The following is a 20,725-nucleotide window of genomic DNA, read 5'->3' as shown; positions in this document are numbered from 1 at the left end:
TGTCTGGGTCGCCGGCTGTGGGAGGGGCGGGAGGGTCCCTGCAAATTGGCCCATCTCCTTTTTTTTTTTTTTTTTTTTTTTTTTCCCCCCCCCCCCCCAGGCATCCAGGCGGTGCCTGTGTGGCCCACTGCCCTCACCCGTCCTAACCCTGCTCCTGGGAGCAGGCACAGAGACACACTCTCTTCCCTGCCATTTTCAATCTGCCTCCCCCCCAGCCCCTTCCCTTTCCCCCGCCCCTTTCTCCTACACACACCTTAGCTGCTAGGAGAGGTGTCTGTGTGTGTGTGTCTGCATCTGCATGTGTGTTTATGTGCGTGTGTCTTGCCTGTTCAGCAGCAGCAGGCACATGGTGTCATGTGGCTCTTGGGACAGTGGCAGTGAGGTGCAGAGTCCAGCCTGCAACAGAAGCTGCCTCGGCCCTGCACACAGATCTGGGGGGCACATGCCCCGCGGGCTTCTGCCAGGGTGCACGCAGCGGCAGGAGCCGCCCCCACTCCCCGTGCCCCCCAGATGAACCACTCTTGTGATTCCATCTGTCACTCTGCTCTAGCTGTGCAGTTTCTGCCCCTATCCCACTCCCTCCCTCACCATGGGGGCCTCAGTGTGCCCCCCCCCCTTAAAAACAAGAAAAATATATAAACGAGCCGAAACGTTGAGACAGAAAGGGTACACTTGTTAAAAAAAGGTTGAAAACCCCTGCTTTATAGTGTAGTCATGACATGCCACACATATTTTACTCTATGAAAAGAAACCTAAAAGACCGTTTTGGATTTTTTTTTTAATTATTCAATGCAGTGGTCATTATGTGTAGAATTTCCAAACTTGGCTGCCATAAAATCCATTGCAATTTAATTCTTCAGTGGTGGCAGCATTAGAGTAATACCCCAAATGTTTTTATGAATCCCACCCTATATAACCATCTGGCTGGCATTTCTACTCCCCTCTTCCCTCCTGTACAACAGTCCCTGAACAGCCCTTTTCAGTAATTTGAAACTAAAGGGCTCAGCTGCCTCTCCAGTGGTCAACAATTTAGTACCTTGTTTATGAATATGTAATCTCTCGAGTACCAGGAAATATTAATGCTTCAAGTATTAATGCACCAACACAGAATTTAGAAATCCTAAATTCCCTCTTTGTGAGTGAGGCATTTTGCCAGGGTTGGTGGAGTGTCAGCCCGCCTTAAATTTGTGTTCAGTGCACCCAATGGGAATTCAACTTGCCATATAGGCATACTGAGAAACTGGCATACTCCAAGTCCCCAGTTGGCTAATACTCCCGTACAGGCCAGTGGAAACTACCCATGGGTTTCCTATCCTATTTGCAATCCTAAATTAAATCCCTTACATAGCTGTCAAAAAGCCTCCCTTCCATGATATTAATATTGATTGAATGTCTCCAGTTTTGGTGTTTTAAAAGTACAGTGGCCCCCATGGGTCAGTTTGACCTTAATCTTGTGTAGTTGCTCAGCAAGCCAGTTCAGCTGATGTTATAACATTTGGATCCAAATATAAATCAGCCCAGTGTTTTCTCTAAGGGTTCCACAAAAAGGCAGGGGCCATATAGGAACAGTATATATTTTTATTCTGACCTAGATAGAGAGCATAGACATAGCAGAGAGAAATGGATAACTAAAATATTTTCCTGCATTAAGAAAAAAAAGCAAATTGTCCAGAAAGGACTTTCGTAGTCAGAGTAAGTCACAAATGTTTGATTCATATCTTGTACTTTAAGCTGCACCTCTAAACTGTTTTTAAAAGAAAAGGTCATATGTAAAGGAAACTCTTTTAAAAAAAGAAAGAAATATAAATGTGCAGTTGTTAGAAGTCTGAATCAAAACATTCCCATCATTCTGAACTCAGACAAGAGGGGAGAATAATTAGGATTGAAGAGCTGATAAGAAATGACTCTCAGGAGTGTAAATAGAAAGTAAAAAAAGCTTTAATGCAGTTTTTTTTCCAAGTGCAAGAAGGGGATAGCTTAAAAACAGATACTGGTATTTCTGGAGCAGCCCCACCAGTATATCTAATTCTGTCAACTGCATTGACTCTTTTTTAATTTAACTGATACAATTTTTTGACATTTTATTTACTGCTAGATGAAGTGTTGTTTTTTTTTAAGGCTGTATAAATCAAACACTTTGGACAATGCTAGCAGGATGTATAATGTTAGGATGAGCAGATGTCTCAAATTTGCCTTCATTTACATATATATTTTGTTTGAACATGCCCTTGCCTATGTAAATGAAGGAAGCATTCAGCTCCACTGTTGCTTTAAATTCATTTCTCTCGAATAATTGGATTGAAGATGTTAAATGGTTATAATTTGCACAGTAACATTCTGGGGCTTTCCAGTTAAATTGAAATTTTTTGAGACCCTGACTATATCAAAAATCTTTATTCAAGCCATTAAGTGGCTTTTTTTTCCTCTCTCTCCAAAGATGATGACTTAGAACTGGAATTCATAGTTATTCCATAGCATGTAACACAGGACTAGACAAATTGTACTTGGGGGTCATGTGTAGCTTCAATATTTTTTCATATTGACTTGTGATTATTCTCCTCTTTTTAAAGCTTGATTGTGTCATACTTGTTCACCTTGGTATATGCTTACTTCTGTAGGTCATCTCACTCAAGTTAGTGGGACTTGCTTTTCTAAGTATTTGCCAACATGAATAAGAGATACATGATCTGGGACTTAATACGGTGGTATAGCAACCAAAGGAACAATCTCGAGCACTTGATGTTGGGAGCCAAACTCTCCTTGTGTTGCATCTCTATATTAGAGCACTGTTCATAACACAGTCCATTTTACACAGTTAAAAAGTGGTGCTCAGGCACCCACCAAGTTTCTCTCTGGCTTTTAGTGAAGACTGCTGATATTAGTATATTTTTTTCCTCTTTCAGAGCCTCCTCATTTTGTTGTGAAGCCTCGTGACCAGGTGGCTGCATTGGGAAGAACAGTGACTTTCCAGTGTGAAGCAACTGGAAACCCTCAACCAGCCATCTTTTGGCGGAGAGAAGGAAGTCAGGTAAAGCCAGTTTTTACTTTGCTTTCCTTGCCACTTTTTTAAAGCAATAATGCCAGGCAAGTGGAACACATTTCTTAATTCAGTATTTTTTTGGACTAGTCAGAATATAACTGCTACGCCTTAAAATGCTGGAACCCCATTTTAGTTGCAGCTATTACACATTATTCACATTTTAAAATGTATTGTTTTAGCTGGTTGAACAAAAAAGTAAAGCTATATTCGGCTCACTGTTATTGCTTTCCCCAGTGTTTAAACATTTGTATAATAAACAGCTGAAAAGCAAACCTTGATTTTCAGCATTGTGTTTATTTTAAATTTTATTTACTATTTCATTATTGTGAAACATAGGTGTGATATGGATAGACTAGATCGTTAGAGATATGGGTACTTAGAGATAGGACAAAACAAAACCCTCAATCCAACCATCACAAGAATTTGGATGCAGGTCTAATGCTGTAATTTGTGAAACTGCACTATTAGACCTACATATCACCAAAGTTTAGGAAATCATGAATCTGGGCTTTATGGCTTCATACCACCCCAGAAATATAACTGTGGCTAACTAACATGCACACACACATTTTTGCATACTGCTGCATGGGAGTGGAGACAGTAATGGCTTGCGACTGACATGATTTACATTCTCAGCTCTGTCACTGGTCTGTTGGGTGGCCTAAGCAAGCTGCTTTTCCTTGATCCTTATTTTATATATCTGTAAAATGGAAATAACAGTACTAAGCATGTAACATGCTTTGATATCCACAGATGGAAAGCACTATAGATGGTTTTGGTGATGGTAGTGGTTGTTATATCATTATGAAAGGAACTTTTGAATGGAGGGATGGCATATAAGGGATGAGTTTTCAGTGATTAATTAAATGGCTCTTAAGCATGGCAAACCATCACATATTTTTTTAACAAAAGTCCAAAGCTACCAGTACATATCTAGATACTGGTTCCTTAAGTCTGTTTGTTAAATATTTGTTTAAATATGCTATAGCAAGATAAATACTTAGCTGGTTTCCTCTAGTTGTAGCTGATAATATAAATAGGCTGATATATGCTGTGTCTTTTTCAAGGGTTTGAGTTGTTTGTTTGGTTGGGGGTTTTTTGGGATGGGAGGTTGGTAGTGTTTTATTTATTACAAAATCTCTTATTTTTCTGGATTGAATGGAAAGAGATGGTGGATAACTGTTTCTTGTATTTATATTGTAGTCAAAGAATTATTAACCTGCTGGTTTGGGGAATTTCTGTTAAAAAAAACAAAACAAAAAACAAACAAACAAACAAAAAACAAAACAAAAAAACCCCCGAAAAAGCCCCAAACAAATGCAGTCAGGTGAGAAGGAAAAATGAATCCAGTGTCCATGAACTTTAATTATTTTTTTTTCTTTAAATTTTTGAGTCAGCCGGAAATTGGAAACCAGTGTTTGATGTAACACATGTGACTCATTATGGTTTCAACTCTGACTTTTGTAACCACTGTTTGTAGCTTACCATGTAAATTCATACCAAAACTGCGCCAAGGGAAACTGACACAGGGCTTCATTATAAATCATGTCTGATTATAGAATAGGAAAACAATGATTAAAGAGCCTAAAACCAGATCATTAAAAAAATGTACAGCACATTCCAGTTACTTACTTTCTCCATTCTTAGGGCATATAAAAGTTAGAATGTGAATAGGTAAACCACCATCTTTTTAATTTATTTTTTAAAGAAAATTATTTTTGCTGTAAGAAGTATGGTGGCTTTGATCCTGAAAGATGTGCAAGCTATACATTTCATGAATATTACTTACTGTGTGCACAGACTACCACAGTTGTATGTATATTAGGTTATTTCCATGGGCTTTTTAAGTTGGTAAGTAGGTACCTTGGGCACACCTACACATGAGTTTTAATGGGCATCAGCCCATTTTAATGTGAATTAAAGCATCATAAAAAAACCCCACTCACTTTTACTAATGCACATTAATATAGGCTAACACACCCTTTTCTAGTGGCTCACAGTGGACATACTAAATTTAATGTGCATTAGCAAAATGCGTTAATGAACGTGTAGACATGTCCCTTGACAATGAATATTGGATTGGGCCTGTAAGGTTTATGCACATATGTGTACACAAGTAAACCTACATTTTCATCAGAAACATGTCCCAGCAGTGCTGTTTGCTTCATGTAACACAGTGATAATATGTTTAAAACAGGTATAATAGAAATCTTTTGTAAATGATGAGTTTATATTAATGAGCTTACATATGTTTTCATATATTAAAATAAATTTACCAATGTGTTTCTGTTTTGTCTAACCCATGTCTTTCCTCCCTCTCCTGATTACGTACATATTTTAGAATCTGCTTTTCTCATACCAACCGCCTCAGTCATCCAGCCGCTTTTCAGTCTCCCAGACAGGTGATCTCACTATCACAAATGTCCAGAGGTCTGATGTTGGCTACTATATCTGCCAGACTTTAAATGTTGCAGGAAGTATCACCACAAAAGCCTACCTGGAAGTTACTGATGGTAAAGTGAAGATATTTATTTTGCCAATACCAATGTTGCTTGTTTGTTGTTTATTTTGTTGTAAACCACAGCAATGAACCACAGCAATTTTGATGACTTGTCTGTTTTGGGTAAAAAGGATTTGTATCCTAATGCACTGTCTATGATGCCATTTGTCCTTGTTTTAAATTCTCAGTGTGGTTGTTGAACTGCACATTATGCCATTGTTCCTTGAACTGTTAATGTCAGCTTTAGCTCTGTTTGTTAATTTAATTCATCTTTAGTTTCTCTACATTGTTCATTTTTGGGTGACTATTTTGTACTGAATTGCTTTCCCACGTTTAAATCTTCCTTGGCCTTTCAGTAAGTACCACAGTGCCTGCTCTGTCTCCTAGGATTTAATATTTCAACTTGGAAGCAACAAAGGTTAACCAGTACTCTTCATATGAGGTTCTCTTACGGGAAAGTCAAGGGAAGAATTAAGTTCTGGTCACTGTGAATGGAAAGCCACTTGAAGCTACAGACTACTTTTCAGAAAAGCCTGGAGACTGATTTAAAAAATGAAGGATCTATTTGGATTATGGGCTCCAAAAAATGATCCACCCGTGTTCACTATAACTTGTCCAATGCTAAATAATAATAATAATAATTCTAGCTTCTAAGGAGAGAAGGTCTAACTGGATTGGGATCATTTGAGCCAAAAAAAAGCAGGGAAAGTAGTTTGGTAAGCAAATAAATTTGCCGTTTACAAAACTGGAGGCACTCCAGTAGAAGCAGCATAATGTGAACTCTGAAGAGAAGCTGACTGGTAACTTCTAACCTCTAGAAGAATGGGTTTTGGGCTTTGAATCCTCATGCAATTTCCTTACTGCTGGCAAAATAGCAAAATCATACTCATTAAGCTAGATTTAGCCCAATTCTACTGGAGAAAAGCTCATGGATACAAGAGGAAATGTAAAGGCAAGAGGAAGTAAGGAAAGAGATCTTCAGCGAGCCTTTCCCTGAATAAAACAGCCCCACAACATTAGAAAGATTCAAAGAAGTCACCATAAACAAGTGCTTATTACATTGGCCGTACATAATTCTTATTCTGTGTAACACAGGGGCATAGTATTTTTTTTTCATTTTAACAAAAGCAGCTTGCCTCTCTCCTAATCCATAAGCATAAAATAAATTAAGTGGCAGTATGCAAACAATGAAATCATGAAGTCATTCCCTCTTATCTTAAAGTCAGTGGAAGTTTCATTGACTAGAACTACATTGACAGAACACAGGTCAACTAATGAACTTAGGGAGTGGCTACATGAGTATATATCATTAGAAAGTCAGTTCTGCCAATAGCAGCAGAGTCATATTGATACGATCTGCGATAGACTTTATTCTTAAGTGCTTCTCATCCTGTTTCTATGTTAGGATACTGTTACAACTCTTAACAAATCAAAGAGTATCTTAGGTAAGTTATTACGACGAAGTCAAAATGAATGTATATTATGTAAAAAAGTATCTCTGAGGAAAAGATTATAGTCTGTTTGTATTGTACCTCTCACTCCTGTGGACCCAGAACAATTTATCAACATAACAAACTGAAATACGAACTACTTAAAGAATTATCTCAGCCATGCCTGGAGACAAAGTTGTTAACAGCCAAAAAAAGGTGTAACAGTACATCACAGCAGATTAGGATGGCAAGTAAAGGATAAATTATACATTTGAAATAACAGGTGGCTTTTGGCCAAAATGGCAATGTGAAGATGCAACTGTTACAAAAAGTATGTGGGATGTTTAATGATCACAAATGATCATGATCTCAGTTTTATATTTCAGACTAACAAATCAGCTCTCAAGTTGCATCACCTCCCCAGCAAATGCTGTTTAAAGTTATGGTTATTTTAGAGTTTTAATTCATAAGAGGATATCATGAGGTAGGAGTTGAAGCTGCTGAAGAACCATGCAATAGCTTTTACTTCTGAAAAACTTGATTTTTCTTCTGGTAAACACAATTACATAGATGTCTCCTCTTTGCAGGAATAATAACAGTTAATTTATACTGAGTGAATGATTAAATAAAATAATTTGAAATAGTGTGAAAGAGTCTTATTTTTGTTTTAAAGCAGCACTGACAGATTAATTCATCACAGAACTGAGAGTAAGAAAATGTCAGGCACATTTTTTTTTAATTGAAGAAGAGTGGTAATTTTTCAGTCATCAAATCTGTGCTTATTCCATCCAACCTTTGGTCAGCTTTCTACAAGGAAACAGTGCATGGTTGAACTAGAAATATAAAATAAAAATATACTGAGAATGCTGTATGTAGCCTTCCCATCTAGTCTTTTATTTTGGTGATAAATGCTGCAAATCACCAGCTGAATAGGTCGTCTTTGTTGTAAGAGAAGAACAAAGTAAACAGCGTGCCATTGCAAAGAAACGAGGAAGTCTTTCCTCATTTCATTATCACTCCTAAGACAGCAGTACTGAGAAGATGCCAATACGTAATACATGAAACCTCTTTTCCTACTGAAAATAGTGTATATCATTTTAATATTCTGTAGCTGTGCATCATATTAATTCACCCTGTCTTGAATAATGCATGTCTCCAACTTTAATTACTTGTTTAATTATCTTTAGTTTGTTTCAAAGCCTCAAGCAACTGCTGCTGCTTAGATGATTAGAAAATTGCTTCCAGTTGCAGAAATCCATTTCCTGTTGTTTCTTCTGGCAGTCATTGCAGATCGGCCTCCCCCAGTCATTCGCCAGGGTCCTGTGAATCAGACTGTAGCAGTGGATGGTACTTTAGTACTCACCTGTGTGGCCACAGGTGCCCTAATGCCCACAATACTCTGGAAAAAAGATGGGGTCCTCATCTCTACCCAGGACTCTCGCATCAAACAACTGGAGACAGGAGCATTACAGATCCGCTATGCCAAGGTAGCTTGCTTGAAGTGGCACCTTTCTCTTTATTTTGTTTTGTTCCATTTTGGTTTTGCCTCAGGTTATTTTATGTTGCAATTTCTAATTTTAGAATTAATGAAATGTTAAATAACAGTATTAATGTCATTTTAATTTGATGCTTAGTGCCTTCAGATGTTTCATTATCTCTGCTTAAAATACTTTGGCTTATTATTCAGCTTTTGACAAATTACTCCAGATTTCATGAGGAAAAATACTTCTAAGAAATACTAATAAAATTACTTTATACCTCTAACACACGAGTGGGGAGGAACCTTTTATCATAGTAAAATGAATCTTTACCTTGTTGGGAAATAAGCAAGGGCTTCAGCCCTCTATTATATAAAATGGAGTTGATAATTCCACGCTGTAAATATAACTTTACTCAATGTCCTTACAAAACGTCCTTTTATAGCATCATTGTTGTTTCATTTTTTCCCAACTTCATAAATAAGATTTCAGTTCTCTGTCAACAGATGTTCCTATATAGTATCCATTTTAACTGGGGGTTTTTGAGATTAAAAATTATATATGCATATATAGCATAAAGTACATAGAAGGTAGATCTTGACAGCATAAACATTTTTTAAAGTAATTAAGCCCCTGTCTTTGAATGGTTTCCTGGAGAACTGGAGCAAGATACTGGGTCAGTATTTTTGTTCATTCCTGACAAGTATATTAAACCTCATAAAATATTGTGAAGCTTTACTCACACCTGTTCTTACCTTGTATCAGTTTGTGCCTTGGGACATCAGACTTTGTAAAAGTAGGCTGGGTGTATGATTTCTCACCCAACAGTACTTTAACTGGAGATTCTATGATTACCTAGTCATAAGATGAATCATTCTTTAGGTCAACATTTGAACCTTTGATGTTTTGATGATTCTGAGTTGGGGTTTTGGTTTTTTCCCCCCTAGATCATCCTTTTGGACTGAGATATGAGTGAACTCTCATTTTTTGAGCATAGTGTCTTAGGAGGGTGATTAAGTCACAGAAGGGGGCATATAGTCCAATGTTCAGATTTTGGTGATAATAGCATGTGCGGGCTCCTTGTATTTGGTCTACCAAAGACTAAAATTCACCCTAATGTAAGAGAAGGTCTATGAACCACTTAGACTAAGTACAGAGGGTAAAAAACCCCAAGGCTGAATTGATTCAATCTGCACAGGTTAGTCTAAGCTGCATAGATTGAACCAATAAGCAAGTAAATAGATATTAACTTTTGATTCTGGAAATGCAGCCACACTTACCATGGCTTAGGCCAGGAGCTCGGAGGAGATAGAGCACAACTTGCTGCTTGGGTGGAGCAGACAGCTTGAGCCAAGCCCACCTGCCCACCCTGCATGGCAAGGTTTGCAGGGGAGATGCAAAGCATGCAGGGGGGCTATGAATTAACTTGAATCTGGAGGGGGTCTGGGTCAGAATTTCAATAAACTGATTTAACTTAAATCAATTAAGTCTGCGCTATATCCATCCAGGTTTATCTTAAACAGTTTTTGGCCATTTTGAAAATGGGACATTTAAAAAATGTGTTTCAGAGCCACACTAATTAAAAGTGCTCATGTGTCACATGTATCAGCGGCGCACTGTGCCTCCAAGTCAAGAAAATGGCAGCGGTGCACTTTGAACTAAAGCACATTGAGCATGTTTTAGTTCAGAGCTCACTGCTACCATTTTCTCAACATGGAGGCACACTCTGCTGCTGGTACACATGATGCGTGAGGCTGCCAGAGTGTATCTATTTATGTGTTCCAGCAGACTTGATTAATCAAATCTGTTCTGATGTGCTGGATTTGCAGCACATCAGAGCAGGCTCCCTGAATGTGTGAAACTGCAGAATTTTGACAGATTCTCCCTCAGGCTTTTTGGATGTCAGTACCTAGCCCTGCTGTGTTACAGATTTGAACTGGTTTCTGGTCATTTTATCGGTGTGATTTCTGTCCTTAGCGTTAAGGCCTGTTTCAAGGGTTAGAGTCATGCTATTGCTGAGGTCCTATAGCTAAATCAATACACATGTATTTAAGAGAGTACTAAGTTCATAGGGAGTTTTCAGTTCATAGGCAGTACATATTCACCTTGTTGATATTAATGGGAGTATTTCCAGGTAAGAAGTAAGTGTAGAGTGCAAGATTTGGTGTGTAGTTCTGTCTCACAAATAAAAATATGCTAGTGTTATGCAGTGATATAAACACTGCTGAATAAATATTCACTGGTTTTTATTTTTCCATGAATGAAGGAAGGGCTGATGGGAAGTTTTTGGTTGGAAGTTTCTGAATTATAATGCATTTATCCATATTCATGGGGGGAAATGCAGAACTGTAATTACTTTTCTAACCCGCTGAGTGCCTGATTGTTTAAAATATTTATTTTCTTCTCTTCCCACTCAGCTGGGTGACACTGGTCGGTACACCTGCATTGCCTCCACCCCAAGTGGTGAAGCTACATGGAGTGCTTACATTGAGGTCCAAGGTAAATCAATTAGGGTTTCTTGTGGTGGAGAAAAATAAACCATAAAATAAAATCAGAAATTAAAATGCAATTGCTATATGATTTTGTAATAAATTGCAGTACAGATGCTCACATAACTGAATACACTGCTGCTTTATTCCCTTCTTTATTAGAATTTGGAGTTCCAGTGCAGCCACCAAGACCCACTGACCCAAACTTGATTCCTAGTGCGCCATCAAAACCTGAGGTTACTGATGTCAGCAAAAATACAGTAACATTGTCATGGCAACCTAATTTGAATTCAGGTGCAACTCCAACCTCTTATATAATAGAGGCCTTCAGGTATTATGAGTCTCATGTGATCTGGTTGCACTTTCATTTATTTATAATGTATTGTGAAATAAGCCTGTGCTAACCTGCTCTTGTCTGTGTTTTGTCCTTAGTCATGCATCTGGAAGCAGCTGGCAAACTGTAGCAGAAAATGTGAAAACAGAGAGTTTTGCAGTTAAAGGGCTGAAACCAAATGCAATTTACCTCTTCCTGGTAAGGGCAGCTAATGCATATGGACTTAGTGATCCTAGCCAAATATCTGACCCAGTGAAAACACAAGGTAAGCCTAAATATTGAAGCACTGATTTGCCCACCATTTCTGTAATAATTACATTAAGCTATGTTACATGCAGGATTATCTTTATGATATATTTTACATGACATCTAAATATTATAAGATATACTAGACAGTAAACATCTATTGCTCTGAAGAAGTATTTTCTTATAACATAAACTCTAAAAGCTTTACCCTATGGGATGCTAATAATTTTTATTCTGAAATAATTATACTTTCTACAGCGACAATTGTTAGCAACATAGCTAATTGTTAGCTTCATAAAGTTTTCGTTTGAATACTGCAGAAATGACATAATCATGCCTCTGTGTGGCTATTCTGAAAAGTGACTCGAGCTGTGCCTAAGATTCTGTAGGAGAGACTATAATATTATATGGTATATTATGCATTACGGAATTTAACATTTGGAGGAATTAGGGCAGCACATGCAAATAAAGAGATTTCTTCGGCAAATTACTTAGAATTAAAAGTAGTGCAGGAGAAGCAAAGACTGCAGTAACTGTACCCTATAGTTAAGCACACGGAATCTGATTGCTATAAAAGCATTGCATAAATATAGGAAAGACAGAGTCTGAAAGATAGTTACTCTGCCTGGGTCCAAAAGCATAATAAATTTTAGCTCTTATAGGAAGAAGTCTCACTTGATTGGGTCCTTGAGTCTTTGACATTGATCTTCCATCAGGCTTACTTTTGCTGCAGTTGCTGTTTGGATGCCATTTTAAGTGACATACTGAGCAGATGAGTCAGTGATAAGTCCAGCAGTTGTCAGCTCCTAGCATAGCTTGTATGATGGGGACATCTTTGTGATCCTGGGCCCAAACAATGGCATAGTCATTCAGGTGCCAATGCTTAGATTGCAGGTATTGCCATGATGTCTTGCACCTGTTATTCTGGTAGAACAAAGTGTTGGTAATGGTGAGTCCATATTCTGCATATTTGGTCAAGAGGAGAATGCTGTTGGAGTTGACCTTTCCTATTCCTTCCTTTCCGATGGTTCTGTTGCAGAGATTTGAGTCCCTTCTGACTGGTGTTGAAATCATTAAGAATAAGTCTGTCTCCCTCCAGAATGTCAGAAAGGACTTAGTCAAGTTTGGCGTAGAATTCCTCCTTGGTTTCATTGCCTCATGAGTCAGAGCATACATGCTGATGACAGTGACATATTGGCTTCCTGCCAGTTTAAGACAGTGTCATGAGGTGCTCCTTAATTCTGAAAGGGAACTTGTTGAATTGGTTTATGAGTACATTCTTGATGGTAAAACAAACTCCTTGTACCTGGCAAATTCAATCCCACAACACCCTGTCAAAGACAAGCCTTTAGGAGGTGAGGAAAGTCATCAAGCAAATGAGGAACAACAAGGCCTCTGGAGATGATGGAATCCCTGCTGAAATCTTCAAGCAGCGGAGAGAGGAGCTCATATCGCAGCTCCATGCCCTCATTTTAAGGATTTGGAATGATGAGGGAAATCTCCAGTGACCTCACGGATGCCATGTGACAATCTTCAAGAAAGGAGACAAGTTCAGCTATAGAAATTACAGAGGGATTTCCTTACTGTCCACCATGAGAAACCTCCTTAACCATCTCCTTCCACTTGTTGGAAAGCTCCTCCTCTCAGCATGGGTTTAGGACATCAAGAGGCACAACTGACATGATCTTTACAGTTTGCCAGCTGCAGGAAAAATGTCAGGAACAACATAAACCTCTCTACATGGCCTTCTTTGACCTTGTGAAAGCCTTTGACATTGTCAGCCAAGAAGCACTATGGAGGATCCTTCTAAAGTATGGGTGCCCACTGAAATTCATCACCTTTCTTTGCCTACTCCATGCTGGTATGCAAGCAGCAGTTCTCAGTAATGGATCTATCACAGATCTTTTGCGGGGGTTAGATGGGAGTTAAACAAGGCTGCATCACCATTCAGTCATTCTTCTCAATATTTCTTATCATGATGCTATATTTGACCTTGAGCAAGCTGCCAGTTGTAATGGAGCTAAACTACTGAATGGACGGTAAGCTGTTTAATCTCAGCCACTCTGAGCCACAACCAAGACCACCCCAAGCTCAGTCATCAAGCTTCAGTATGCTGGTGATGCTGTAATGTGTGCTTGCTTGGAAACAGACCCTCAGGCAATTGTCAATTTCTTCTACTAAGGCATACATGAAAATGGGACTGACACTTAAACATTCAGAGCTGCTTGTAGACATGAAAAATAAAAGCTGGTACTTTAAACTCCACACGCTACTGCACCAAGCCCAACACATGCCCAGAAGAGTCAGTGTGTTACCTGCAGCCGGCTTTCCCAACTTCTGTACAGATCAGATGCTTTAGTCAAGTTTTTTTGGCACTTCTATCTAATAACTGATTGAATCGGCATTATCTAAAAGCACCCAAAGCACCACTGAAGCACCCAATCTATCCAGATGCTACAGAGCCCGGTCAAAGTAGCGCACTGCTACTTCTGGTAGAGTGCATTTGTTTGGGGTTTTTCCCTCACATCTGTCAGTGCCCCAGAAGATTAAGACCTCCATAAACAAGTTCTTAATGAGCAGTCCCCAGCTCCAGTAATTCAAATTCACAGTGAGACTCTGGAGAACATTTAAGTATTTCCCATACATCAGAAGCCATCTCTTGCAGAAGGCTGACATCAACAAAGAAATCAAACATCACCTCAAATATGCAAGTGCATCCTCTGGATGCCTGAGGAAACAGGTGTTTGAAGATCATAACATTAGATCCAAAACCAAGCTCCCAGTTTATTAACCACTTGTGATCCCCATCTAACTGTACAGAGCTGAGACATGGATGACCTACAGAAGACAGCTCAAGTTGTTGGAAAAGTACCATCAACAGTGTCTGTGGAAGATCTTTCAAATTCAAGGGGAAACCAGACACACCAACATTAGTGTCTTCTAGCAAGGAAAATCCACAAGCATCGAGGTGATGATTGTCTGACATCTACTTTGCTGGGCTGGCCACATCATCCAGATGTCCAACTCCAGACTCTTAAAGCATGTTTTATTCTCACAGCTCAGTCAAGGTGTACACTCAAGAGGAGGTTAGGGAAAGTGTTTCAAGGAGATCCTCAAGACCAGCTTGAAAAAAATGCAAGATCAACCTCAGCTTCTAGGAGACTATTGCCCAGGCCTGCCTGAAATAGAGGAAGACCCTGAAAGAACACCTTGACACCTTACAGCAACAATAGAAGATGGAAAAGTGGGAGTGGAAGAAACAGTGTATCGCAGGCAGAATCATGAATCCAGAGCCATCCACCCTACATGGAAACATGTGGCTAGTTGCAACAGAATTTCTGGATCCCAATTCAGCCTTGTCAGCCATATTCGGACCCACAGATAGGAAAGTCATGGAAGACAGTCATCCTCAAATGCGAGGGATTATAGGAAACAACGAAGTTGAACCATAGGGTTAAGGGGTTGGGAGGTCAGAACTATGTTTATACATATCCACTCCAGTTACTCCATTGTGTTTATGAAAGGAGAAAATAGCACAGATGGGGGAAGAATGTTGTTAGAGTTTATGGTAAGATGTTTAATTTCCTACTCACAAGAATCCCTTTGGACTGGAATCAGTTTGGCACATAAGCAACTTGCTCATTTGCCATAATGCATTACATGCTTATGAGAAAAAGAGCATATACAAAAGTAACAAAAAAGTAAATTGTATTCTAAGATCAAAATTCTTCCTCCGCACTAATTCTATTAACTTAGTGCCCTCAGAATAAAAGTTAGCATGGCAAGCTCTCTTTTTTTTCCTTAGCATTAGGTAGAAGAATTAGCTTGATCCATTTACTGTGTACGAGTGTAGGAGAAAGCTGCATTTGTAAGAATAAGTGCATTGTTGTCTGGGTAAAGAAGTTCCTTGGGGAAAACTGAGTCAAATAAATTAGTTTTCATTTATTTCTGAAATTGTTTGGGGTTTGGGTCATTCTTTTCTCTTGTGGGAATGAATTTTACAGGTCAACTCCGGCATCCGTGAAAGCCCCATCCTTTGCAATTACAAGTCGTCCCTATTGAGTGACAGTTTCATTATTCCAGTAGAACCAAACTGTTGTGGGAAGTCATGGTCAGAGAGGAAGAGCTGATCTTACATCTTCCTATAGCTAATTCCATGGAGAGTTTAAAATACCAGGACAGAGACCTTGAACTGATTTCTTCATCTATAGAAATGTCTGTATGGCAACCTGCGTTGCTATGAAGGAAGTTTTATCTGTTCTATACAACTTGAAGTAGCAAACCTAAAGCTCCCAAATGCCTTGATTTCTATGACACCTTCTGATTCTGCTATTTTTCTAAGTGAAGCAAAATATTCAGTTCAGTCAAAAATTGAATAGATATTTCATTTCAGCTTCTCATATAGCTGAGGATACAAACAAGCTAAGGGCCTTGTTACATGTTGTACTTGGAGCCACACAAATGTCGATCAGTTTAGTGCTAACTTGGAGTTTGGAGCAATCACACTTAGCCATCTAGAAACCTCTGACTGCCCCCACACCTGTACAGTTGTGACTTACCACTACAGGTCTGGTGAGGAAAGAGTTCCTTCCAGCCCTATTTCTCTATGATTCTCTATGCTTCACTTGTCTCTTGCCCAACTTAGCAGCAGCGTTCTAGACTGCAGGGTGAGGAGGGAGGCAGTGGGGACAAGGCTGAGCAAGTAACTGCCTTCCCAGTTTCAGGCACCCACATGCTCCATCCTTGTCACACACATCTAGGCATGTCTCCTGGCCACACACATCACTCAGAGTGTTCCCAGTGCCTGGGCAACTTCTGCCTGAGCAGGGCTTAGTTGTTTCCTCTACCCCCACCCCCTCAGTTCTGCTTTGTCCCCTCCAACCATCCTTGGTGCCCTAGTGAGGGCAGTTGAGTTGCACTTGTCAGGCTGCAGTTGGAGTACTGCATCCAGTTCTGGGCTCCACATTTCAGGAGGGATGTGGAAGCATCGAGAGGGTCCAGAGGAGGGCTGCTCGCATGATCAGGGGGCAGCAAGGCAGGCCCTATGAGTGGAGGCTACGGGACCTGAACCGGTTTAGCCTCCACAAGAGAAGGCTGAGAAGGGATCTGGTGGCCATCTACAAACTGGCCAAGGGGAACCAGCAGGCTATGGGAGAGTCCCTGTTCCCCCAAGCACTACCGGGAGTAATGAGGAATAACGGCCATAAGTTGACCGAGAGTAGATTCAGGCTAGATATCAGGAAGCACTACTTCACAGTCAGGGCAGCTAGGATCCGGAACCAACTTCCAAGAGAAGTGGTGCTCGCTCCTACCCTGGGGGTCTTCAGAAGGAGGCTAGATAATCCCCTAGCTGGGGTCGTTTGACCCCAACATTCTTTCCTGCCATAGCAGGGGGGCGGACTTGATGATCTGCTCAGGTCCCTTGTGACTCTACCTACTACTACTACTACTACTACTATGAATGTATCTCTGCAAATATCACCATCAAATTTGTATAGAAGACAGTGTGTCCATAGTTTGATCAGGATTGCCACAGTCACCTCCTGCCCTAAAGTGGCATAACTTTGAGCTGCATCATGAGTGTTTTAAGCCACTTAAAGGTGTTAACATACAAACAATCCACAGGTTAATAGTTTGAGAAGTGGCCAAAATTGATGTGCATCAGGGCCCTAAAGACTGGGGAGCAAATTAACCATCTAGGGAAGATGCTCTTGCTATAAAGAAATGTCAGGAAAAATAAGTCCTTCTAAGTATCTCTCTCATTCTCCCACAGTCACATAGCCTTATATGGAGTACTTACATTGTGGTCCTTATTTGAACAAAATGTATCAAAATGTTCCTGTCTGACTTTCATTGACATGGGCTATTGGCTGTAGTTACTTTGTGCTAAATGCAGCTCTGAAGTGGCAATCCCCATGGTTGTAAATCCAATCTGTATGATTGGTACTGGTCCCATTCACAATATTGTCAATCACAACCCTGGAGAGCATAATGTCCAGACTAGAAAAACAGAGGAGACAAGTTGTACCGAGTATCCCAGATGTGTGAATGTGTTAGCATTTTGTTATTACTGTTGATAACTTATCTCTTGTGGCCAGTAGAGAAGATATCACTAGTTACTTACTAAGCTAACTTTCCTTTTAAACTCTGGGTTGAAAAGATGGTCAGAGATTTAAACAATCATTCACACAGTCAAGGTTAATGTTTTTAAGAGCCTCAAAATGAGGAAAAAATGCATTGATAGATGGACCACTTGGTACAATGTATTACATGTGTGTATAGAGTAGCAGCTCAGCGGCATATTTATTTTTCTCACTGTTCATTGCTAAGCAGCCAGATTTGTCACCCACTGGCTGCACGCTAGCCACGCTCTGCTTATTTAGTTTTGAAGACATCCAACATTCGTGTAAATACTTTAGAGACATTGCATGACAAGATTACCAAGTGGCGTAGCCTTTACAGTGGGCTGTGTTTCTGGATAAGAAATTTGTTCACAGGACAGCTTTTTTATATATGCTGATGATTAAAAAAAAGAAAAAACACTGTGATGGATAATGAGCTAAAAATGTAACCACACCATCAAGAAGTATATTTTTCCTAGGGTTCTATTATTATTGTTGTTGTTTTTGCTGTTATATTTTATGTGAACATTTTGAAACTGCATTCAGCACCGTTATTCAAATCTCAGCTCCACAGATGGATCAGGCATCTGCAACAAACTTATGAAATTGGCTTTATTCCAGTTGCAGATATGCAAATATGCAGTTCCTCTGTGCTTCCTCTCTGGCCATTTTTATGAGTAGACAGGTATTGAAATTGTCAAGAACCCTACTGAGTGCTTCAGGGAGCAGAGTGCTTGCACATTTCAATACCTGGCCCCATCACTGGAAGAGACCAGACAGAAAAGTAACAGAATGGAGCACAAGCATATTGTAATATACTTTGTAGTAGACTAGTATATCTGTGAATATTAAAAAAATTTAAAAATTCAATTTCATGAGTATTTCTGGGATTTTAATTCCATTGTCATCATGGTTTTGTTTCCAGTGAGTTGATAAAAAGGTGGGAATATAAAAAATGTACATACCTGTATTCTGCTGGCTATCCATAATATTCAAATGCTACAGTGATGAGTGCTCTATAAATGTGTAGAAAAGGAGGAAGTCATTTCTTTTCCGGATTTGCAGAACATCTGTCCCTATTTTAGTAGATTAAGCCATACAAAATAACAAGTGGAATTCCACCTTTTCCATACATACAAGTGTTCTTTCAATGATAAGATACCAAGATTAGATTTACTAATAACAGGGCAGACAGAGGGCAATTGTGCCTTGATTCCTGCTCACAGAGCTTCTGCCATTTGAAAAGCTACATCCATGTGGCTCACGTTTTCACTTTAATGACATATCATAGGTAACTAAACAAAAATAACTGTGATTGCTACTTAATGTTTAGATATCAGTTGCTTCTGCCCTGCCCTCCCTATACTAGTACCTGGTCTCTGTAGTGTTTAGAAGTGAGCATTTGAATTTCCCCTCTCCCCAAATGAGAGAGAGAGTTGCTAGCTAATCCTCATGTACTATAGCTATTCCTGACCCTTGGGCTGCCATAAACATGTTTACAGTGGCACAGAACATGAGCAAACATATGTTCCTGCCTCTTGTCACACCCCAAATGCACCAAAATAGCAGTATGATGATTCTTAGTAATAGTTTGAGCCACTTCTTCACTGCAGACATCAGTTTGCTTCTGGCACAAGAGCTCAGGGCTGACCATACTCTCCAGCTGCCCTGGGGATAGCTCCCACCCTGTGAGACAGTGGCCCTGGGTTCCTGATCCTAACCTGGGGATGTTCTGGGGAGCCCTACATGTTCCCCAGATGTTTGTACTCCCAGAATTCCCCTGAAGGATGGGGCCTCAGAAGCCCTTGAAGTCTTGCGCCTGCAGATGCACACCTTGGGTTGGGGCCAGGCACCTGGGAATGTTGTCCTACAACATTGGGCCACTGAAGCCCCAGGCAGTGTCTTTCTCTGCCCATCTATATTATCAGTTGTTCCAGGAGACATCCCAGCACATATCTTATCCTGCCACAAGTATGGCATCTGTTTGTAACTTCATGGTTACTTTTTACCTTTTGCTTTCTTCCCCCTCCTCTTCCTCCACTCTCCCCTGACCAATTTCCTCCTCATTACTTATACTGAAAAAATGTTAATTGTGATTTTGATCTGCTATTGAATAGCTAGTTGGCCTTGAAAGACTGCTCATGTAACTCTACTTGTATGCCTGGACTCTTCTGGTGGGTACTGTGGGATAAGCCTATTTGTCTACAGTCATGTACTTTGAAGAGTATGTTTATTTGTAAGAAGTGATTCTTAAATTGTTACAGATGTTCCACCTACAAGTCAGGGTGTGGATCACAAACAGGTCCAGAGAGAATTGGGGGATGTGGTTCTTCACCTCCACAATCCCACCATCCTTTCTTCTTCTTCTATTGAAGTTCATTGGACAGTAAGTTAAATTATATACGTTGAATGGGAGGGGCATCTTGAGGGTGGGAGAAGAAACCTTTATCTTATTTTGGATATTTGATGACATTGTAGATTCTGAGTTCATACTACATGCAGAAGCTTTACAAGTTGTTTGTTCCCTGGGAAAATTGTTCCCTGGGAACTGGCACTAACTGCACCCTACTGTTTCACTGAAGAAGACTTCAGACAAAAAAAAAAAAGATCCTTCACAATTATTTCTCCACTTAGGATGTTTTGCTGTATGATGGGAGCTCAACTTCACTGTCACAGAGCTAAGGAACTTATCCAAAGGCAACCAAAACCCATGAGATCCTTTCTATTGACATCTATAGACAACTAGCTAATTGCCCATCATGAATGATGGAATTTTCAGGGAGTGTTTACATGGCTCGCCCCGTGCTTACCCTTTGGTGCTGGCCACGTAAAACGTCCCTCTGCTACTGCCGCCACCTCCTCCTCCAGCCTCCAGCTCAGCAGCTCCCTCCCCCTGCCCGCCACCGCCTTCTCCCTGAAGCAGGGGAAATTCCCCATCTCCCTGCCTGAGGTGGCGGTGGTGGCTCCCCCCTCCCCCCGCCCCTTTTCAGCTTCTGTTTCCACCTCCTCCCCTGGAGCAATGGGGCTTCTCCCACCTCTGCCTGAGGTGGCAGCAGCGGCTAACCCCCCCCCCCCACCCCCCCCCC

General features: G+C 40.1%; 1 protein-coding gene across 5 annotated transcripts in view; it reads left to right on the top strand.

Annotated features, from left to right (window-relative positions):
* Positions 1-20,725, top strand: part of ROBO1 (roundabout guidance receptor 1) — a 461,057-nt gene that overhangs the window by 364,244 nt on the left and 76,088 nt on the right. For all 5 annotated transcript variants that reach the window (XM_025214559.1, XM_006032830.2, XM_025214558.1 and 2 more), the window contains exons 8-14: positions 2,904-3,028; positions 5,382-5,553; positions 8,252-8,457; positions 10,866-10,947; positions 11,100-11,268; positions 11,370-11,536; positions 19,904-20,025. In XM_025214559.1, coding sequence (XP_025070344.1) covers positions 2,904-3,028; positions 5,382-5,553; positions 8,252-8,457; positions 10,866-10,947; positions 11,100-11,268; positions 11,370-11,536; positions 19,904-20,025 — 1,043 coding nt within the window. The remainder of the gene's footprint in view (positions 1-2,903; positions 3,029-5,381; positions 5,554-8,251; positions 8,458-10,865; positions 10,948-11,099; positions 11,269-11,369; positions 11,537-19,903; positions 20,026-20,725) is intronic.

Source organism: Alligator sinensis, unplaced genomic scaffold, assembly GCF_000455745.1.
Source record: "Alligator sinensis unplaced genomic scaffold, ASM45574v1 scaffold923_2, whole genome shotgun sequence".
NCBI lineage: Eukaryota > Metazoa > Chordata > Crocodylia > Alligatoridae > Alligator > Alligator sinensis.
This window is presented reverse-complemented; position numbering and strand designations above follow the sequence as displayed.